This window comes from Coffea eugenioides, unplaced genomic scaffold (genome assembly GCF_003713205.1).
Source record: "Coffea eugenioides isolate CCC68of unplaced genomic scaffold, Ceug_1.0 ScVebR1_3598;HRSCAF=5059, whole genome shotgun sequence".
Classification (NCBI taxonomy): domain Eukaryota; kingdom Viridiplantae; phylum Streptophyta; class Magnoliopsida; order Gentianales; family Rubiaceae; genus Coffea; species Coffea eugenioides.
This window is the reverse complement of record NW_020864190.1, coordinates 428,386-449,384: the sequence shown is the minus strand read 5'-3', so window position 1 is coordinate 449,384 and position 20,999 is coordinate 428,386. Positions and strand designations below refer to the sequence as shown.

Genomic DNA, 20,999 nt, shown 5'->3' with positions numbered 1-20,999 from the left:
ACCATAAATGGCCTGAAAATAGGTAAACACAAGGGGCATGTCGCCAAATTTTCACTAGAGGACTAACCTAGCCTTTGGCGTTCTAGTTCTGTATTCTGCAAATTTGACTTCGATACACTGAAAACTGGGTTGAGGTGTCTTCATGGAAGTTGTAACCTTTTGTCTTAGTCTCCAGACGCTACCTAGTACACCTTGATCCGATAACCACAGCTTTGGTTATGGTCAAAACCGTGTAACCTATTTTTATACCTTTTTCATTTCCGCGCATGCGCGCATACATTTCTTTGTCGTCTTTGCCGCTTTGATTGTTTTAGTCCTTATTTCCATTTGTGATGGTCGATTCACTAATATTTGAGTATAATCTTCTGTCACAGGCAGTGACGAACCGGACGGAGTCGGTGGACTCGTATAAAGTGCCTTGATTTGCGTGCTCACTATTTCGAGTGAGTAATTGGGTTGTTTATTGATGTGAAATTGTCAAAGTGCTTTGTATATGTTAAATGGGTACTTAGACGAGGGTGTACTTTATCTCACTCAACCTAAGCCCATCCTTTGTTTTGATTTCATATGTGAGAATACATGCCTTATGTTGAGTATCACCCTTTTGCTGTGTGCTGATGGGGGTGATTACATGATTTGAGTTGAACCCCTTTTGTTGTGTGCTGTTGGGGTAAGTACTTTGTTGTGTACTTTGTTGAGAAATATCACCTATTGAGAAATTGGATATCTCAGGCCTTGGTTCCAGCCTGGTTCCAAGGGTAGACGAACTATTCGAGCCAGCTGGGGCTTGGTCGAAGTTCGTTCCATGCTAACCTTGGGATTTCATTCTTTGTTAAAGCTTTGATTAAAGCTAAGTGATTTTGTTTCGCTCGAGCTGCTGTGTGCTGTTGACTGGCCAGCGGGGGTTGATAAGGTGAACGGGGAAAGTAAGTGGAGTCTACCGACCATGAGTACCTTGGTTGACAGAGTGTCAACAGGCGTTCAAGCTCGGGGAATTGAACTGGCTTTGGAGTCACCCGTATCCTACCATTGTGATGTTACCTTTCTGTTATTGATATGAAATATCCTGATTTACTTGTTTATTTGGATGTGAGTTTACATTTTTACCTCTGATTACTCATTAAGCATATAGCTTACCCCATTCCATTTATTTTCCTTAGCAGGGGGTATGAGCGAGGCGTGAGACGTGTACAAACTAGCATAGTCTAGTTGTTTTTGAATTTTGAATGGTACTCGCGCTAGCACCCGACTAGGGTTGATTGGACTCAAATTGTAAACACTTTGAAGTATTTTGGTGTGTAGAAGCTTTGTATCTGGATTTGAGCATCAATATATATATTAAGTTGAAGTGGATGTGTTATTTATTTTCTATGGATGTACGTTATTTTTCTTGTGCTATGAGTGAGTGAGTCCTGGCGAGAGTTGGGCAGGCGATCCGCTAAAACCCTTTGGTATGTCCTAGGGGGAGGTGGGGTCGTCACACACTTTGCCCTGAACTACTTCCAGGAAATCCCCGTTTCCTCACCTGGAAGTTTCTAACTTGAAGTCTTGCATTTTCAACTCGCAGTGCCTTTTCTACTGCCTCACTAAAAGTATTAATCTAGGCTACCGCCAGATCCTTTTGAATTTCCACATTTAGCCCATGAATAAATCGCCGCACCCTTCTTGGCTCAGTTACAATAAGTTCAGGGGCGAACTTGGATAGTCTAGTAAATTGGCTCTCATACTCAACTACCAATTGAGCTCCCTGGTGAAGCCTAATAAATTCGTCTTCCTTCTTTTCCTGAACGAGAGATGTGAAATACTTAGCGTTAAACTCCCTCATAAAATTTACCCACGTCCTTGGCGTTTGCTCTTTTTCCCATTTCGTGCGAACCACGTTCCACCAAGATCGGGCGGCCCCTTCTAACTGGAAGACAGCAAAAGTAACCTGTCTCTCCTCGGAATAGTGTAAGGCCGCAAAGATATCTATCATCTTCTCCAACCACCGTTCGGCCACGTCTGGATCTGGCCCTCCCAGGAACTTTGGTGGGGAGAACTTTTGAAATCTTTCGAGGGCTCTGTCCTCACCCTCTATATGGTTGCCCGGGTTCCCAGGTTGATGAACAGGGGGTTGGCCCTGGTGTTCCACTAGGTGTGCCAACAAGTCAGTCATTCGCTGAATAGCAGTGGCTACCTGGACATTAGGGTCAATTCTAGGCTCAGGATTTAGTTCAGGCATGGTTTCACGACTACCCCCTTCAGTCGCAGGTAGCCTAACTCCACGTCCACGGCCCCGACCACTACGAGTACCCTCCATCGATAATATCCAATCTAGGGTCGAAGCACAAGTATAATATTAAAGCAATAAATAAACGTAAACAAATAACAAGAAATAGGCACCAAATAGAAGCATTTATGCATATAACACACAGAGGTATCAAACAAGTCATACAGTAGCATACAAAAGTAATCCCATGACACTAGCGGGGTCATCTCAAAAATACAATATACAAGGCTAGATCAAAACACAAAAGCAGCTAACTAAGAGCTTCCCTAACTATACCCCACATGGAATCAAAACATAGCTCGAAGAGCTCTAACCTAGTTCACTATTGAGCCCACGGATTCTTCCCCATGGCTAGAACTAGGTGCGTTCCCCTCTCTAGGTGCCCCAGCACCCGGAGCCTCCACCTGTACACTTGCCTCAAGCACCACATGGACTAGCGTCTCACACTCGGTAATGATGCCGTGATACCGATCCCTAACTTCCCTAACCATATTCGTAAGACTGTTGTTGGCTACTTGGAGCTGCTCCCTAAGAGCATTCGTCCGCTCTTGCTCCATGGCTATGTCCCCCTGGAGCTCCTCAATCCGATCGGTTTTCATCCTCATGATGCCCTTCAGTCTAAGCATCTCAGTGTGATCCCTGGCGGCGGCACGTCTAAGCCTCTTTCTTTCATCTAACACTGCTACGACCACATGGTTGACATAGGAATAGTTCTGGCAACGGCTATAGCGTCGAGTCCCACTAGCGGTATACTAAAGCCGGATCAGACCTCCAGCCCTCTCTTGGTAATCGATGACGAGGAAAAACCGCCTCCGTGACGGCTCACCTCCGCTCCCACTATGTGACAGCCCCACCTTCCCCTAACGCGAACCAAAGAGGTTAGCGGACTGCCTGCCCAGCTCTCGTCAGGAATAACGGTGCAGTTAAACATGATCTAAAACGTTTCGGGAAAATAAAAGCGCGCTCAAACAAGTCAAAATCACAAAATAAAAGAAACGAAAATCGGAACCGACATGAACAGTGTCGGACAAGTCAGAATAGCATGCAAAAGTTATCCAACAAATTTATACAAATCTGGTTTGCAAATTACAACTGAAACGCAAAGGTTGGATCAAATTGCACTTAAGGTTTTGCCCAATAAGGAGCTATTTAAAATGTATTTACTCAAGCTCAACTCGGCAACCAAAGGTCCTAGTCTCACAAAAGTTTCAAACCCCTGTAAGGAAAACAAAAGTAATAGGGTGAGCTTACGCCCAGTGAGATACTTTCACTCAAGCAAGGAAGTTCAATTATGCATGGAGTCGATCAATCCCAAATCATTCAATAAGGAAGCTAAATAAAGTCACATATCAATAACAATGGTAAAAGAATACGGGCGGCTCTCAAGAGCCCTTATCCCTCGCTTGCCGTACTTGATCTCGCCTCGTTGACCCTCCGTCAACGCTTAAGGAATAACCAATACCGTAGACTCCACTTTACTTCCATTCCTTCCACCCAACATACCCCTACCGGGCCCGAACTCCAAACAGTGGAAAATTGGTAATACTCGAATATACCGGAATCGAGAGTCTCATACTACAAGATTCCATATAACAGTCCCCATGGCTCGTCAATTTTCACGACCAAGCCCTTGCCGGCTCGATTCAATTGACCACCAATGGGGTTGAGCTCAGTGATAACAGTAATGGCTGTTGGATACTCGTCCAAACGACACCAATTCCAATATATTCATATACCATTCAAGTAACACAGTAAACAGTCATATGTAAGACATAAAGGGTGAGAGTGATCAAGTACACCCTCGCTTGAACCAATTTCAACGGTGCAAATAAGCATTCAAGGCATCAATTTCATGTGTAACAAAGCCACATAGCAACAAGCAAGTGAGTGGTACACTCACCAAGCAAGCAAATGAAATTTCATACACTTCTGCCCAAAGAGCGTCTTGAATCACCGTCACGCCCTAAAACATTCAAACAAGCACCAGGCAGAATTCGGCCTCTAACAACTTTCATGTTTTATACTAAGGCCAATTCGGCCTCTAACTAGGGGTAACAGTACCAGGCAGAATAGGGGAAATTGAAACCCTAATCTGGAATTTTTCCGCACAACATGGAAATTTTCCGCATTTAGCTACAATTTACGCACTAAAGCTTCATTCTAGACCATTCCAAGCCATCATCCATGGCCAACCCATAAGAAACATATAAAAACAGAAAAATCCTCAATAAATAGGAAAATTAAACAACTCAACCATAACTTAAGAAATAATCCACAAAATGACATGCTTCACCACTAGAAACCCTTAATTGATCATTATTATCATGAGAAGGAAGATATCTAGATAACTCACCTTTGTAACTCCAAGAAGCAAGATAACTAGAGCTTGTTCTTCACAAATGACTCCACTAAAAGTCTTAAACTAGCTTATCAACTCACTTTTGTGGAGGAATTTGGAATTTAAACGGTAGGTTTGCAAGATTCAAACAAGAAAGGAAGGAAAATTGAAGAAGCTTTCTCTCTTCTTTTCTCCTCAACAATTCGGCCAAGATGCTAGAGAAATGAAGATGATTTTGGTCAATTTGTGGTATTTAGTAAAGGTGATGAATAGTAGGTCAAAGTCCTCCCTCCAATGATTACGTGACACTTGTCCATTCCTATGCTTGATCTCATCCTTTTGTCTCTCCTAGATTAATCTAACTAAGTAACCTCTAATTATCTCTTAACACCTAGTAAATTAATCCCTATATATAAAACTTAACGTAATTGGCCGAATTTTATCAAACTTACCGCACTAGTGGGTCCCACAACCGGTATACGCTCTTAATTTCTCAAAAACTAATTAATACTAGAAAAATAATTTTAGAACTATATTTACTCATAAAAATTATCTAGAAAATTTTCCTAATAAAGAAAATATAGAAAAGGCATGCAATTAAATAAAATAAAGTCTAGAAAATAAGAAAATCCACGGGTTCTCACAGATTTGAAATGAATCAAGGTGAAAAAACGCAGCCAGAATGATGAAATGTCAAAACTATCCGCAAAACTATACCTATGGCAGTCAAGGGTATTTTTGTCATTTCATGTGATACAGTGCTCATATTAAGCTGGAATTTTACAGGCAGATATAAAACATCATTTCCCACAACTTTCATGTTTTGAGCTAAGCCCAATTCAGCCTCCATCATGGCCGAATGAAACTGGTTAGAACAGGGTAGTACAAAAACTTAAAGCTGGAATTAATGCATTCAAGTGATAATCTTCTTATTCATGTATAAAACCACTACTACCACTCCTTATCTAAGCTTATTCACATCATATTCTAGATAAATAACACTAATAAAAATAGAAAATTACAAACCCTAGCTGAAAATTATAAGTTAAAAAGCCAAACCATGAAATCTTCCATACAATCCATCACAATCAAGCCATGCTTTGCTTAAATTGCAAAATAAGAAAGAAACAAGGGAGGTTTCTAGTATAATACCTTAAAATCTCCAAAATAACTTGTGATACAAGAACTTTCTTCCTCCCAAAAGTTCCACCAAGCTCACCTCCAAGCTTTCCCAACGATTGATCGGAGTAGAATCAAGTTTTACGGTAATTTTCTCAAGAATCAAGCAAGCTCTCAAGTTGGAAAAATGGAAAATTTTCTCTCTTCTCTTTTTTCTCTCCTAAGTCACGACCAAGCATGAAGAAAATGAGGTGTTTTTGGTTCTATTTTACAAGATGAAGACTAATGTAAGGCCCAAAGACAACCTAAGAGGGGGGTGAATTAGGTTGATTAAAATCTTAATCAAATTTATGCAATTTTTCTTTAATAAAAATTTACCTTCTTTTCTAGTAATGATCAATCAAGTAGATTAGAAGAAGAGAGCAATATTGATTCGAAAAACAAGTATAGATAAGCAATGAGAATTTTATTAAACAAAAAGAATAAGATAGAATATCAAACCGATTGTCTACCAAGCTTTCCTCAAACTTGAAGACCAATCACTAGGTTGAGCAACTTCTCTTTGATGAAAGATGATCAACTAGATGTACAATGGAGGGAGCACTTCCTCCTTGCCCTAAGCCTCACTTAGTCAAGCTAAGAAGTTTTACAATCACTCAGATAACCCTCAACAAAGCTACACTAAAGAAACTTTCAATCACAAAAGAAATGCTCACAAGAAATTCACACCACTTGGAGAACAAATCTAGCTTTGGAGACTATTTTCAAGCTAAAATATCTCTTGAGATCTTGTAGACAAAGTGTGCAAAAGTCCATCTGAATCAGAATTGTTTGTATTTAAAGGGAACCAAAAATGGGCTTCATTAATACTACCAACGGATAGAAGGCAGATGAAGAGTCAGCTAGCCGTTGGGGCTGTCGGACGTCTGACGGCTTAGTCATCGTCCGATCCTATCGTCAGAAAATCAGTCAAGTTGTTGTTCGGACGTCCGATGGGATTTTATCGTCCGAGCTTCTGTGTCCGAACGTTGTCCAGAGAGTTATCAAATCTTCGTGGAATTTTTAGGACGTCCGACACGATCACTGTGCGTCCGAAGAGTACGTCCGATCCATCCGGACGTCCGATGCTTCCTCACGATCGTCCGACAGAATTTCCTTCTTGATGTTCTTTATCCTTTCGGAGGTCCGACCGATTCCTTCGGACGTCCGACATGAGTGTCTTGTTTTTGCTTCTTCTTTTGGTTGATTTTCATTTCTTGACATACTCGTACCTGATTCTTTGATAGGCAAAAAACACTTATATTTGAAGAGAGTTAGATGAACATTTCAAAGTCCTTTGTGATCATCAAAACAAAGAATAACATTCTCCCCCTTTTTGATGATGACAAAACAAAGGTTTGAAATGAGATTTGATGATTGCAATAAAAACTCCCCCTTTCTCAATGGACAAGAACTCCCCCTTACTTAGTGAATCATAAAAAATTTTGAAAAACTCCCCCTCACTTGGCTGCCCAACCGAATTAAACAATTATCCAAAATATGACAATTAAGCAGCCAACATCCAACATTTTACCAATTCAATCCATCATCCAATCCAAATTTAATCAAATCATCAATCAATCAATCCAACATCATCAATCATCAATCAATCCAGTCCTCTCCCCCTTTTTGTCATCACAAAAGGGCAATCAATCACATCCATCTCATCCACAAACACATTCATCAATGCAAACCAAAAACTTCATTACATCCACACAATCATCATTCAAAATACTTAAACATCTATCAAACAGTACCAAAAGAAACATAAACATAATCATGACCAAATGTTGAATTCATCTACATATCCATTGTTGAACACCACAAACACATGAAATAGACAAACAAAATGCAAATGTCCTAAATGGTGAACTATGTGGATCCGGGTGTTCTTCGAGAGAGCTGATATTGGGAGAGGTCCTCCTCTTCAGTTTTTTCATCATCTTCAGCAGCCTCTTCAACTGGTGCCTTGCCTTTATCTGATGTGGAAGGGCCATGAGGAGTCACAAGAATTGATGAACCAGGGTCTGGAATTGATGAGCTTGGATCAGTGGGGTGTGGCTCTTTGTCATGGGAAACTTCCTCAACCACAGGTGGGGGAAAAAGAAGGTTCTTTTTGTCTAGGAAGGCTGTTTGTTGCTCAGAGGATATGGTGAGCATTAGACCATGTTCTAGAAGAAGAACATGCTGTTTGAGTTCACGAAGGAACTCAATCACTTCATCATTGGAGGAGGAAGATGCTTTAGTGGCAGACTTCCTGGGATGAATGGGAGTGAGTGAAACAGATGAAGGATCATGTACAGTCTTAGACCTCTGTTCACTTGATGATGCCCCCTTATAATCCCACAGATTATCTTTAAAAACAAGATTTTTCCTTTCAAAATATCCTTTGGTAAAGGCATAAGAAGATGCTTTTTTGGGACAAACACCTAGAATTGGAACTTTGTAAAACTCAAAAATCTTTTGAAGAAACTTTCCATAAGATAATTTTCTGCAAGAATCAGTGGCTTAGCGAAGTAAAAACTTGCACATGACAAAACCAAAATCAATACGAATTTTTTCTCGAAAACAGTAAAAGAGATACAACTCCATTTTGTTTGCATCAGTTCTATGGCCATCAGTGGGTACAAGCAGGTTTGAAATGATTGAAAAGGCAATTAGATTCACAGGAGCAAGATCATTCAGTTTAGCATCAGCAGGGGAGGAAAAACTTCTTTTAAAATAAGTCAACATTTTAGCCCCATCAAAATGATTATCAGCAGTAGGGTGCTCTTCATAGGAAAAGAAATTTGCAATTTTATCCTTGCATCCACGTTCAATGGTAGTATTTAAAATGGAATTCACAGTTTCAGAATCAAAGACTAAGTCTACCCCATTAACCCTGGACATGATCTCAGTTTGGTCAGTGCCTTTCCTAAGATTGGCAAAAAATTGATGCAGCATTTCAGGATAATAGACATTGGGCATAGAAATGAGATGTGACCATTTCTGGAAAGCAAATAGACTCAGAATGGATTCTAAACCTATGTGGCGAAATTCAGAAGAGTTTACAGTTCGTTGAGGGATGACACCTTTCTGGGGTATCCAGGAGTGTTTGTCTTTTGCAGCATCATCAAAGAATGTAGGGAGTGTGGCTGATTTTGGAGGCGGTTGAGAAGAGGTTCCCTGTCCAGATTCAGGCTGAGAGGTGGGTTGTGGAGTAGGCCGTGACATTTGACCCTTTACGGCTCCTCTCTTGAAGCGTTTGGATGAACGTTTGACCGTAGGAAGATCCTCATCCTCATCCCTGAGTGGATGCTTGCGTTCGGCAGTAACCTTTCCTCCTCTTAGATTCACCATTGTGTGGAATGAAGGATGCAAATGATGCACACAGTAGTAGGGAAGTGAATCGCACAGAAATTTTGGGACAAAAAGGCCTTCAACAAGATTTGACAGAGCGGTTATGAGAAAGTAGGGTTTTGAGGGAAATTTGGGAATTTGCGAAATGTTATGCGATTCGGTGAAATGATCAAGAGAAACGAGTCGCAATCGATCAGGAAAAGTTTTGGTTGAGTCAATTTGGGAATGAGAGCTTCAGAATGGTATGAATTTGAGAGTGAGAGACGAGAGAGTTTTCGTCCGAGAGGAAATAGAAGAAGAAGAGTTTGAAGCAAATGAGGAAGAAAGTTACTTTAAAAAGTGTACCGTTGCACTGTCGGACGGCCGAACGAAGTCGTGCGTCCGACATCTTCGTCCGAACAGGTGTTTTCTGGAAAAAATAGCTGAAGAACATCGACGTCCGTTCATCTTCTTTCGGACGTCCGAAGGCTTTGAAAAATTTTAAGATGATTTTTTGATTATCCCTAATTTTGATCTTAGATGAATGAACTGATCTAATGGCAAAGCTTTTGTAAAAATATCAGCAAATTGATCTTTAGAACAAACATAATTTACACATACTTCACCTTTTTGAACAAGATCGCGAATAAAGTGATGCTTTATATCTATATGCTTTGTCCTAGAATGTTGAATTGAATTTTTGGTCAAATTGATAGCACTAGTATTGTCACAGAATATAGGCATGCAGTCATATGATAATCCAAAATCATTCAAGGTATGCTTCATCCATAAAAGTTGAGCACAACATGCACTAGCGGCAATATATTCCGCTTCGGTTGTAGACAAAGAGATTGCATTTTGTTTCTTGCTAAACCAAGAGACTAAGCAATTACCAAGAAAGTGACAAGTTCCACTAGTACTCTTTCTATTCACACGACAACCTCCAAAATCAGCATCCGAATATCCATATAGTGCAAACTCACTAGATCTAGTATACCAAAGACCATAGTCTAATGTACCTTTCAAATACCTAAAAATCCTTTTAACAGCATTCAAATGTGATTCTTTTGGACAAGATTGAAATCTAGCACACAAGCAAACAGCAAACATAATATCAGGTCTACTTGCGGTTAAATAGAGTAAGCTTCCGATCATACCTCTATAGTGCTTTTCATCCACATGATTACTTTCTTCATCTTTGTCAAGTTTTGTAGAAGTGCACATTGGAGTTCCAACTTGCTTTGAGTCCTCCATGCCAAACTTTTTCAGCAATTCCTTGGTATATTTTGCTTGATTTATAAAAATTCCCTCAAGAGCTTGATGTATTTGAAGTCCAAGGAAGAAATTTAATTCTCCCATCATACTCATTTCAAATTCACTTTGCATAGTGGTGGAAAAATCCTTGCATAGATACTCATTAGTAGCACCAAAAATAATATCATCAACATATATTTGCACAATAAGAAGGTCATTTAACACTTGCTTAGTAAACAGTGTGGTGTCCACAATACCTCTTTTGAAACCATTTTCAATCAAGAAACCACTTAATCTTTCATACCAAGCTCTTGGAGCCTGTTTTAAACCATATAATGCTTTAGATAGTTTAAACACATGACTTGGAAATTTTGTATTTTCAAAACCGGGGGGTTGATCCACATATACTTCTTGATCAATAAAACCGTTTAAGAAGGCACTTTTAACATCCATTTGAAACAATTTGAAACCTTTGAAACAAGCAAAAGCAAGAAGCATTCTAATAGATTCTAATCTCGCTACGGGAGCAAATGTTTCATCAAAATCAATTCCTTCTTCTTGTGTATATCCTTTAACAACTAATCTGGCTTTATTTCTTACAACAACACCTTTATCATCCAATTTATTTCTAAATATCCACTTTGTGCCAATGATAGGTTGATTTTGAGGTCTATCAACAAGTGTCCAAACCTTATTTCTCTCAAATTGATTAAGTTCCTCTTGCATAGCCAAAATCCAGTTATCATCCTTTAAAGCATCATTGATATTTTTGGGTTCAAAAAGAGAAACTAAAGCAAAATTGTCTATCAATTTTCTAGATGAAGAACGAGTCTTTACCTTTTCGGATGGATCACCAATTATAAGCTCTCTTGGATGATTTTGGCTGAATTTCCAAGCATTGGGAAGGTCTTTGACTGAATCATCATTCTCATCTTCATCACCCTTTTCTTGATCATTATGAGCTTCATCCATCATTTCCATTGCTGCTGGTTTAGAAATTCCTTCATCACCAATTTTCAGCTTTTCCATTCCTTCACGAACACCTACATCATCATCCTCACACGACCTTTTGGAATTATCATCATTAGTTTCATCAAATGTTATGTGAATGGCTTCTTCTATCACAAGAGTCCTTCTATTAAAGACTCTATATCCTCTTTTGTTCTCACAATAACCCAAAAATATTCCTTCATCAGATTTTTTCTCAAACTTACCAAGATGTTCCTTTAAATTTAAAATAAAACATTTACAACCAAAGACTTTGAAATATCCAACCGTAGGTTTCTTATCAAAAATCAGTTCATAAGATGTCTTATTCAAAATGGGTCTCAAAAGAATTCTGTTCATCACATAACATGCAGTGTTTACAGCTTCAGCCCAAAGGTATTTTGGCAAACTACATTCACTTAACATAGTTCTAGCAGCCTCTTGTAGTGTCCTATTTTTCCTTTCTACAACACCATTTTGTTGTGGAGTTCTTGCAATTGAAAACTCATGTGTTATGCCATTATGATCACAGAATTCTGGAAAACCACAATACTTGAATTCCGTTCCATTATCACTTCTAATCCTAACGATTTTTAAGCCAAGCAGATTTTGCACTTTAGCAAACAATGAAGTGAAATTCTTGAAGGCATCATCCTTATGAGCAAGAAATATCACCCACGTATATCTAGACTAATCATCCACAATCACAAAGCAGTATTTCTTACCTCCCAAGCTAGTGATTTGAGTAGGACCAAATAAGTCAAGATGCAAGAGTTCTAAAGGTTTAGAAGTTGAAACACACTTCTTTGGTTTAAAAGAAACTTTTGTTTGCTTTCCAAATTGACATGCATCACAAATTTTATCCTTTTCAAAACAGATTTTTGGCAAGCCTCTAACCAGCTCCTTTTTCGAAATTTCCTTTAGTAAATCCATGTTAAAATGACAAAGTCTCCTATGCCACAACCAAGGATCTTCATTTGAAGCTTTAAGACATTTGAAGCTAGAAGAATCAATTTTATCAAGAACCACAATATATATGTCGTTAAACCTCTTACCTTTGAACACAACATTATATTTGGAATCAAGCACAATGCATTCATGCTTTTTAAACAACACATTCAAGTCTTTATCACACAATTGACTAACACTAAGCAAGTTATAACCTAAATTATCAACTAAGAGCACATTATGAACAAAAGTTTCACCATCCTTACCAACATCACCTATTCCAATTGTCTTAGCTTTCACATCATCACCGAATGTCACCTTTCCACTTGATTTTGATTTTAGCTTTATGAACAAAGAGGGATCACCGGTCATATGCCTTGAGCAGCCGCTATCAATAAATCATTTGGACTTGTTTGAGCCTTTTTCCTGAAAAGAGAAAATGTTTGGTACCCTTTTTAATTTTTGGGTCCACAATAGTTAGCATTGTATCTCACTAACCATATGCATTTCATCCCTTTGTTCAGATTTCTTTTCACATAGCAATCTCCTTTCAAATGCCCTTTTTGACAACAAAAATCACACATAATGGAAGAGTCCTTAACATGTACTGGTTTGACATATCTCAATCCATTTCTTCTATATGTTATGAAACCATGTGCATTTTTGTTGCGTGCTAATGTTCTTTGATGAGCAGTAAGAAAGGTAGATGACATGTTCTTTTTGAGAAAATCTTGTTTTCTTACTTTCAAAGTCTCATCCAAGTTGTCCATTCTTTTCTTCAAATCACCATGTCTTTCCTTCAGCATTTTACAAATATTTGTCTTTCTATCAAGGTCATTTTGAACATTAAATCGGGCTCTTACAAGACAATCATTGTCAGTCTTTAGTTGTTTATTTTGTTGAAGAAGACTTGGATTTTCATGAATGAGAAAAGCAATTTTCTGTTTTAGCTGCTTGTTTTTATCATAAGATTCCTTCAAGGCATTATGCAGTTTTTCAACAAAGGATTCAAGATCATCATCTTCTTCATCATCACTTTCAGATTGAGAGTGTATGGAAGTTACCTCATTATCTCCAATAGCCATGAAAGCCATTTGAGCTGATTCTTCCTCTTCTTCAACTTCCCCTTCAGAGTTGCATTCATTCCAAGTAATCTGGAAGTTGTTGAATCTTGGCTTTCGATCAGCTTTCCCATCTTTTATTTTCTTCATGGGGCATTCGTTTGCATAGTGTCCAGGCTGTCCACATTCATAGCATTTGTCTACTAGCTTCTTGTTGAATTCTTGTTTTCCTTTGTTCCTTGCATTTGATGAATAATTTTGAAATTGATTGCTAGGTCCTCCCTTTCTAAACTTCCTTTTATTCAAGATTCTCTTGAAGCCTCTTGTGATGAGAGGCAAAATCATTATCATCACCATCCGAGTCTTCATCATCCAAGTGAGCTGGATCATCTTCACTTTGAGTAGTCTTTAGAGCAATATTTCTCTTTGCTCTAGCATCCTCTTCCTCCTGCACTTTAGATTTCAGTTTCAACTCATAAGAGGTTAGTGAGTTAATGAGAGATTCAATAGGCACAAAATTTAAATCCTTAGCCTCCTCTATTGCAGTCACTTTATTTTCCCATTCTTTGCCCAATGCATTGAGAATTTTCCTGTTCTTCTCTCCCAAGGTGTACTCTTTGCCCAACACCTCGAGATCTTTGATCAAGTCATTGAACCTGCAATACATTTTGTCAATATCCTCAAGAGGTTCAATTTTAAATGATTCATACTTTGTGACCAAGATAGCCTTTTTCTGTTCTCTCACGTTGTCACCACCCTCATGGATTTCTCTTAGCTTATCCCACATTTCTTTGGCCGATTTACAACCTTTTACTCTAATTGATTCATTTGAATCTAAGGCACTATAAAGAACATTCATGGCTTTGGCATTCAATGTGAGATTAGTCCTATCTTGAGCATTCATTTCAGCTCTTCTTTTTGGCCGAAGCAACCCTGTATCTGCATCAAGAAAGTTAGCTTCATGCGGTCCTTCACTCACAATAAACCATAGCTCAATATCAATAGATTGCAAAAAGATAATCATCATTTCTTTCCAGCTAACATAATTGGAGCCACTGAACATGGGAGGCCTAGTAACAGATTGCCCCTCAACAAACATAGCATGACTGGTTGTCATCTTTACTCCAAGCCGTTTGAGCTTAATCTCTAGGAGACCAAGCTCTGATACCAATTGTAAGGCCCAAAGACAACCTAAGAGGGGGGGTGAATTAGGTTGATTAAAATCTTAATCAAATTTATGCAATTTTTATTTAATAAAAATTTATCTTCTTTTATAGTAATGATCAATCAAGTAGATTAGAAGAAGAGAGCAATATTTATTCGAAAAACAAGTATAGATAAGCAATGAGAATTTTATTAAACAAAAAGAATAAGATAGAATATCAAACCGATTGTCTACCAAGCTTTCCTCAAACTTGAAGACCAATCACTAGGTTGAGCAACTTCTCTTTGATGAAAGATGATCAACTAGATGTACAATGGAGGGAGCACTTCCTCCTTGCCCTAAGCCTCACTTAGTCAAGCTAAGAAGTTTTACAATCACTCAGATAACCCTCAACAAAGCTACACTAAAGAAACTTTCAATCACAAAAGAAATGCTCACAAGAAATTCACACCACTTGGAGAACAAATCTAGCTTTGGAGACTATTTTCAAGCTAAAATATCTCTTGAGATCTTGTAGACAAAGTGTGCAAAAGTCCATCTGAATCAGAATCGTTTGTATTTAAAGGGAACCAAAAATGGGCTTCATTAATACTTCCAACGGATAGAAGGCAGATGAAGAGTCAGCTAGCCGTTGGGGCTGTCGGACGTCCGACGGCTTAGTCATCGTCCGATCCTATCGTCCGAAAATCAGTCAAGTTGTTGTTCGGACGTCCGATGGGATTTTATCGTCCGAGCTTCTGTGTCCAAACGTTGTCCAGAGAGTTATCAAATCTTCGTGGAATTTTTAGGACGTCCGACACGATCACTGTGCGTCCGAAGAGTACGTCCGATCCATCCGAACGTCCGATGCTTCCTCACGATCGTCCGACAGAATTTCCTTCTTGATGTTCTTCATCCTTTCGGACGTCCGACCGATTCCTTCGGACGTCCGACATGAGTGTCCTGTTTTTGCTTCTTCTTTTGGTTGATTTTCATTTCTTGACATATTCGTACCTGATTCTTTGATAGGCAAAAAACACTTTATATTTGTAGAGAGTTAGATAAACATTTCAAAGTCCTTTGTGATCATCAAAACAAAGAATAACAACTAAGGATAGTCTTGGTCAAAGGTCTTGGTCAAGACCTTGGTTGGATTTTTGACAAATGGCTTAATCACAAATATTTCCACCAAAATATCTCTCTTTTTCTTAGTCAATAATGGTGACTGACTTAAGGGTTAATTAAGAGCTAATTAGCTCAACTAAAACAAGAAGATTAAGATAATAAAGTGGTATTCAAGTGATGCACTCAATCGGTAACGAACGGTACACATCGGTTCAACCCATTTTTCCTTATTTCGCACGTACTAGGGTTTTCACTTACAATTCAGTAACTTATTATTATTACTTCTAATCATACATTTAATATCATCTAAAACTCACTCTAAATCACTAAATTTGATACACACTCCATACAGAATAATTACACTACGAAAAGACAAAAAAACCCTAATTTACCTTAACGATGAAAATAAAGGGAAAACCCTTGGTTCTATGATTAATTGTAACTATTGAGGAAGTGAATGAGTAGTAAAGCTATTGTAAAATAATGGATTCCAAATAAAAGGGAATTTTTAAGAAAATATGAGGGATTTTACAAGTCTTCACAATCACACTAACAAAATGCACACAAAAACACACACCAAAACCCTAGTATGCACAAAAACCCTAATTTATGCCCTTCCTTTAGAAAAATTATAACTTGAGTTATAAATATCAAAAATTTATATAACTTGGCTTGTTAAAAAAACTATACTTCAAATACTAAGAATCTTTAGAAGACACCTCAAAGAGATTTAGTTCATAAGTTGGTCCAAATTGAGCCATAAGCTACTACAACATTCCTATGTTTACTTGTGCAGGGCAGAATTTTCAGTCAATTTTGCCAATTTCCTAGAATTTATAGACATTGAATCAAACTCTGAATTTTACACCGTAGGAAGCCCTCGGAGTCTAGTTTCAAACGCAACAAATGGAACTCAATTCCGACTTTCCTATACGAAGTTATAGCTAATTTTCCAAAGCTGCGCAGAGCCTCCTGCGAAAATTTCTAGATTTTCTAATAACTTGGGATTATGAAACTTTTCTTAACAAACTTTTCTAACAACCAGAAAGATGTGATAGACTCTATAGGCTCATACAAATGATTGGTGGAATGAAATTAATTTCATAATAGAGCCTATAGCTTTTCTAGGGTTTACTTTCTGGTACTCGTGGTATGTATGACTTGATGTACTAGTTTATGCAACTTTTGAAGCGATAATAGAGTAAATAGAACTTTCTCTTAGCGTGAAATATATTTTTTCATTTTAAGTATTGAGTCCTGGCGCGAGCTAGGCAGGCGTCCCGCCGATACCCTCGGATTCGCCCTTGGGAGAAGCGGGGGCGTCACAGGTGCCTAGGTTAGAGGACTTGGGCAGTTAGGAAATGTGTTATAGAACATATAAGTATTCGATTGTCTCTAAGTTGAATCGTATCTATTAAGATGAAATGCCGGAGAACTGATTAAGTGATATTTGGTTGTGTAGGTATGGAGGCTGGTAGACCTAGCGATACCGGTGGACCTAGCGGTGCCGGAGTACGAGCTGCAGGTGTAGGCGGGCTGGTGAACCGGGTGGTACGCCGACGAGTACTTAGATACCAGAGGAGGGTCGGGGAACCCTATAGGCTATGTTCTCCCTTCGGTCAGATGAGTCGATCGTGTGAGTGTCGGCATACGTATGGATACCCTGACGAGGTGGTTATGGCTATAGATGACGAGCGTCATCACCTAGGCAGGACAGTCGACACTCTGAGGGCACAGTTGGATAAGGCCAGAGGGATGAGTCATGCATAGGCCATGCGCCTGCGTGACCTCGAGACGGGGTTACGAGTTGAGGAGGAGCAGACGCATACCCTTGGTCGTCAGTTTGAGGAGACCCACCGCCACCTCTTTGCTTTGAAGGGGCAGATGAGAGAGAGAGCCCGGGGTATTATGCTAGACTGTGAGGTTCTCCTAGATATGGTTGTCGAGGTGCCACCTAAGGCTGGCGGAGCGGGGCTGATGGATGCGATAGACTCTATAGGCTCTGTAGGGGATTTCGGCTAGGGCCGTTACTCTGAGTTGTTTTGTTGATTTTGTTTTGGAGCCGGTGTGCTCATGAACGAACATGTTTTGTACTGGCTGGATATTAGCTGCTATGTGAACTGATATGTGTATATTTTTGGCGTGAATTGTCGATATATGTATATAGTTTCGTGTATGCTATTTTGATATCTTGGCTAATTCATGCATTTATAATTTTTCAACGCTTTGATCTCGTACCATATTTTGTCCCAATTATAGAAGCTATAAAACAATCAAATGGAGACTCGTGGTGGGGGTAGAGGACGAGGACGAGGACGAGGACAAGGAACTGAAGGGGTAACCAATGAAAATGTAAATATACAATCCGAAACCCAAGTAGCTACAGCCATACAGCGAATGGCTGATTTATTAGAACGAATGGTCAACCAACAGGGTCAAGGCCAAGTACTGCATCCTGGAAATCATGAGGGAGAGGGCTATGCCTTAGAACGGTTCCAGAAGTTTCTACCGCCAAAATTTTTGGGTGGACCTAGCCCTGATATAGCGGAGAGTTGGTTGGACCGAATGTTAGACATTTTTCCTGCGTTAGGATACCCGGAGGAACGGCAGATAGCTTTCACCATTTTTCAATTTGAGGAAGCGGCTCGTGCCTGGTGGAATATAATTCGAGCCAAGTGGGATAGAGAGCAGACCCCATGGACATGGGTTAATTCCACTTGTGAATTTAATGAGAAATACTTACCGCCACTTGTTCAAGAAAGGCGAGAGGATGAGTTCATACGCCTACGTCAAGGGACTATGAGTGTGGCGGAGTACGAGACGCAATTTACCAAACTCTCTCGTTTTGCTTCAGAGTTAGTGCTGACAGACCAAAGGAGAATTGTCGGTTTGTCCAGGGTTTGAATGTGGAGATTCAAGAGGCACTGGCAGCTACTCAATTGGAGACCTATAGTCAAGCTATTGAAAAGGCACAAAGGATTGAAAGTACTAAGAATCAAGAAAAGGCTTTTCATGATAAGAAAAGGAGACAACCGGATCCAAGCAGTTATATAGAGGGACAGAGCTCGAGGAGCGAGCCACCATTTAAGATGGGCCGAGGAATAGGTGGTCCACGATCCACAGGGATCCCAAGTCAAGCAAACTTTGAGAAGGGTCAGGCAGGGAGAGAGACCCAAAGGGGTACCTCACGAGGAGGTACGACATCCGGACCTAGAATGGCATTTGGATTTTGTGGGGCTGCTAACCACATGGAAGATAATTATTGGAAGAAAGGAAAAGTTCGGAAATGCTATCGATGTGGTAGTACTGAGCACCTGATTGCTCAGTGCCCTCACCTGCCAAAAGAAGGAAATTTGCCAAGGGCAGAAGGGAACACGTTTAAGCCGACCAATGCCACGGGTAATCGACCGAAAGTGCCGGCAAGGACCTATGCAATGTGACATCAAGAGGTGACAGACCCATTGGCAATCAACGAAGATACCACCTATCTTCCATCGTATTGAGGTTTCTTCTATTCGTTTTAAAAGAATACTACCATTAAGGCCGATCTACGAGACATTTGAAGTTCATTGAGAATAAAGACCATTGAGACTTTGAGATAAGGACTATACGGTTGGTTCTTGGATTGAAATACATAGAGTGACCGATTCTTGAGGTAATCTTTACCACTACTGATGAACTCGTTAATGAGGTATTCAAGTATTCCAACCCTTAGCTCGTTGATTGCAATTTCGAGGATGAAATTCTTTGAAGGAGGGGAGATTGTGATACCTCGAATTTTAGGACAATGTTTTTCCCTCGTTCTTTTAAAATTTTGATTTATTTCATTTGTTTTGTTTTAAAAACATTGTTTTTTTTGGGCACTTTAAATTTAAATCAAAACCCTAGTTTTACTTGTGACTAAAAGGTTATTATGTATGATAATGCATATTTTATTATAGGTAATTATAGTGATTGGGTGATTAGTGGAGTAATTGAGGTGTAATTAGATTTTTGGAATATATCAAGTATGTAAATTGTGGAGTAAATTGGTAGGATTGTGAATTTAATTGGGCCATAGTCTGACTTTTGGTTAATCACAAGTTGCTAGACTTCCTAAAGGTTCCATGAGATTCCTAAGCTCAATTTTGATTGGCTAATCAAAAAGGTAGTTGGACTTTGACCAAGTGACTTAGTATTAATCTAACTTAGCAAGACAAAAGCCAAACAAACAAGGAAAATTTCAGGCAGCTTTTGGGAGAAAAGAAGGAAGAAAAACCGAGAGCAAATAAGAGGAAGAACAAGAAAAATTCTGGTTGTGGGCAACTCATCCAACAAGCTTGGGAGTTAGAGCAAAAGAAAGCTAAGGAACTTGGTTCTTGAAGTGCAAACTTGTGAACCAACCTTTGGAAGGTAAAGCAGCCTTGAACTCTTGTAAAAGCTTGTAGCAATTGAGTAGAAATGGTGATTGTGATGTTGTAAGATGCTAATAAGGGTTAATGATGCTTTATATATCACTTTTGTGGGTTTGTATGGAAGATTTGGTGATTTCTATGGTGGTTTGAGAAAATTCCAGCAAGTGATACAAATTTCCAGTTTTGATGCTTTAAATTCCTGTTATGATGGATTGTATGTGTTTATGTTGGTTGGTTTGAGCTCAAAATGTGAAATTTGTAGCTAAAAATTGTTGGTTTGTGGTGAGTAGAAAACCGGTCAGCCAAGGGGTTGAAAAGCTAGGGTTTGGCCAATGCAACTTAGTGTTGATGATGTGTTATGGATTAAGGGGATGGTGTATGGTTCATTTGATGTGCTTGCATGACTCAAATTTGTATGGATTATGGTTGTGAAGATGCGGACAGCTTGTGGAGGTTGCATGGTGGTTCCGGCCAGCCACACTTCTTGGTTTCATAGGTTGTTTATGCTAAGTTAGGTTGGTTGGTGCATCATGGTGCAATGGTGGTTGGAATTGTGGTGCATGTGTAGTTTTGTTGCAAAACCTAAGTGTGGGTTGATGTAACCTAGCTTTAGGTAGTGTATGATAGCTACATTGATGGTATTGCATGTGACGCCCCGAAAAAAATGAGTGTGAAAACCCGAAAACTTTTATATATTTTCGAGACATTATTTTGTTTCCTTGTCTATAATTTTATGCCTTTCTTCAATATATTAATTTCCTATACATTTTTATAAGGGAATATAGTTTTCAAATCATTTCCTTGATACAAGTTAGTCCACGTTAAGTTTGAAGTGTATTATGGATGTGGGACCCACTAGGGCGATTGGTACAGTAAATGTAGTTTGGGGAAAATTTTATATACGGAGTTTTACTACTTGGTATTATGAGCTAATTAGAGGTTAGCTAGTTAATTATGTATTGGAAACAAAGGAAGGAGAAAAGCTTGAGAAGTGCCACATGTT

At 39.1% G+C, this 20,999-nt stretch overlaps 2 protein-coding genes across 2 annotated transcripts; one reads left to right on the top strand and one right to left on the bottom strand.

The window, feature by feature from the left end:
* Positions 1-1,600: 1,600 nt before the first annotated feature.
* LOC113758088 lies at positions 1,601-2,299 on the bottom strand. The gene has a single exon (XM_027301118.1). It carries the CDS (start codon positions 2,297-2,299, stop codon positions 1,601-1,603), a length of 699 nt encoding a protein of 232 aa, XP_027156919.1.
* Positions 2,300-17,999: 15,700 nt separating this feature from the next.
* LOC113758087 lies at positions 18,000-19,042 on the top strand. Its single transcript, XM_027301117.1, has 2 exons — positions 18,000-18,308; positions 18,500-19,042. Exons 1-2 carry the CDS (start codon positions 18,000-18,002, stop codon positions 19,040-19,042), a joined length of 852 nt encoding a protein of 283 aa, XP_027156918.1.
* The last annotated feature ends 1,957 nt before the right edge of the window (positions 19,043-20,999 follow it).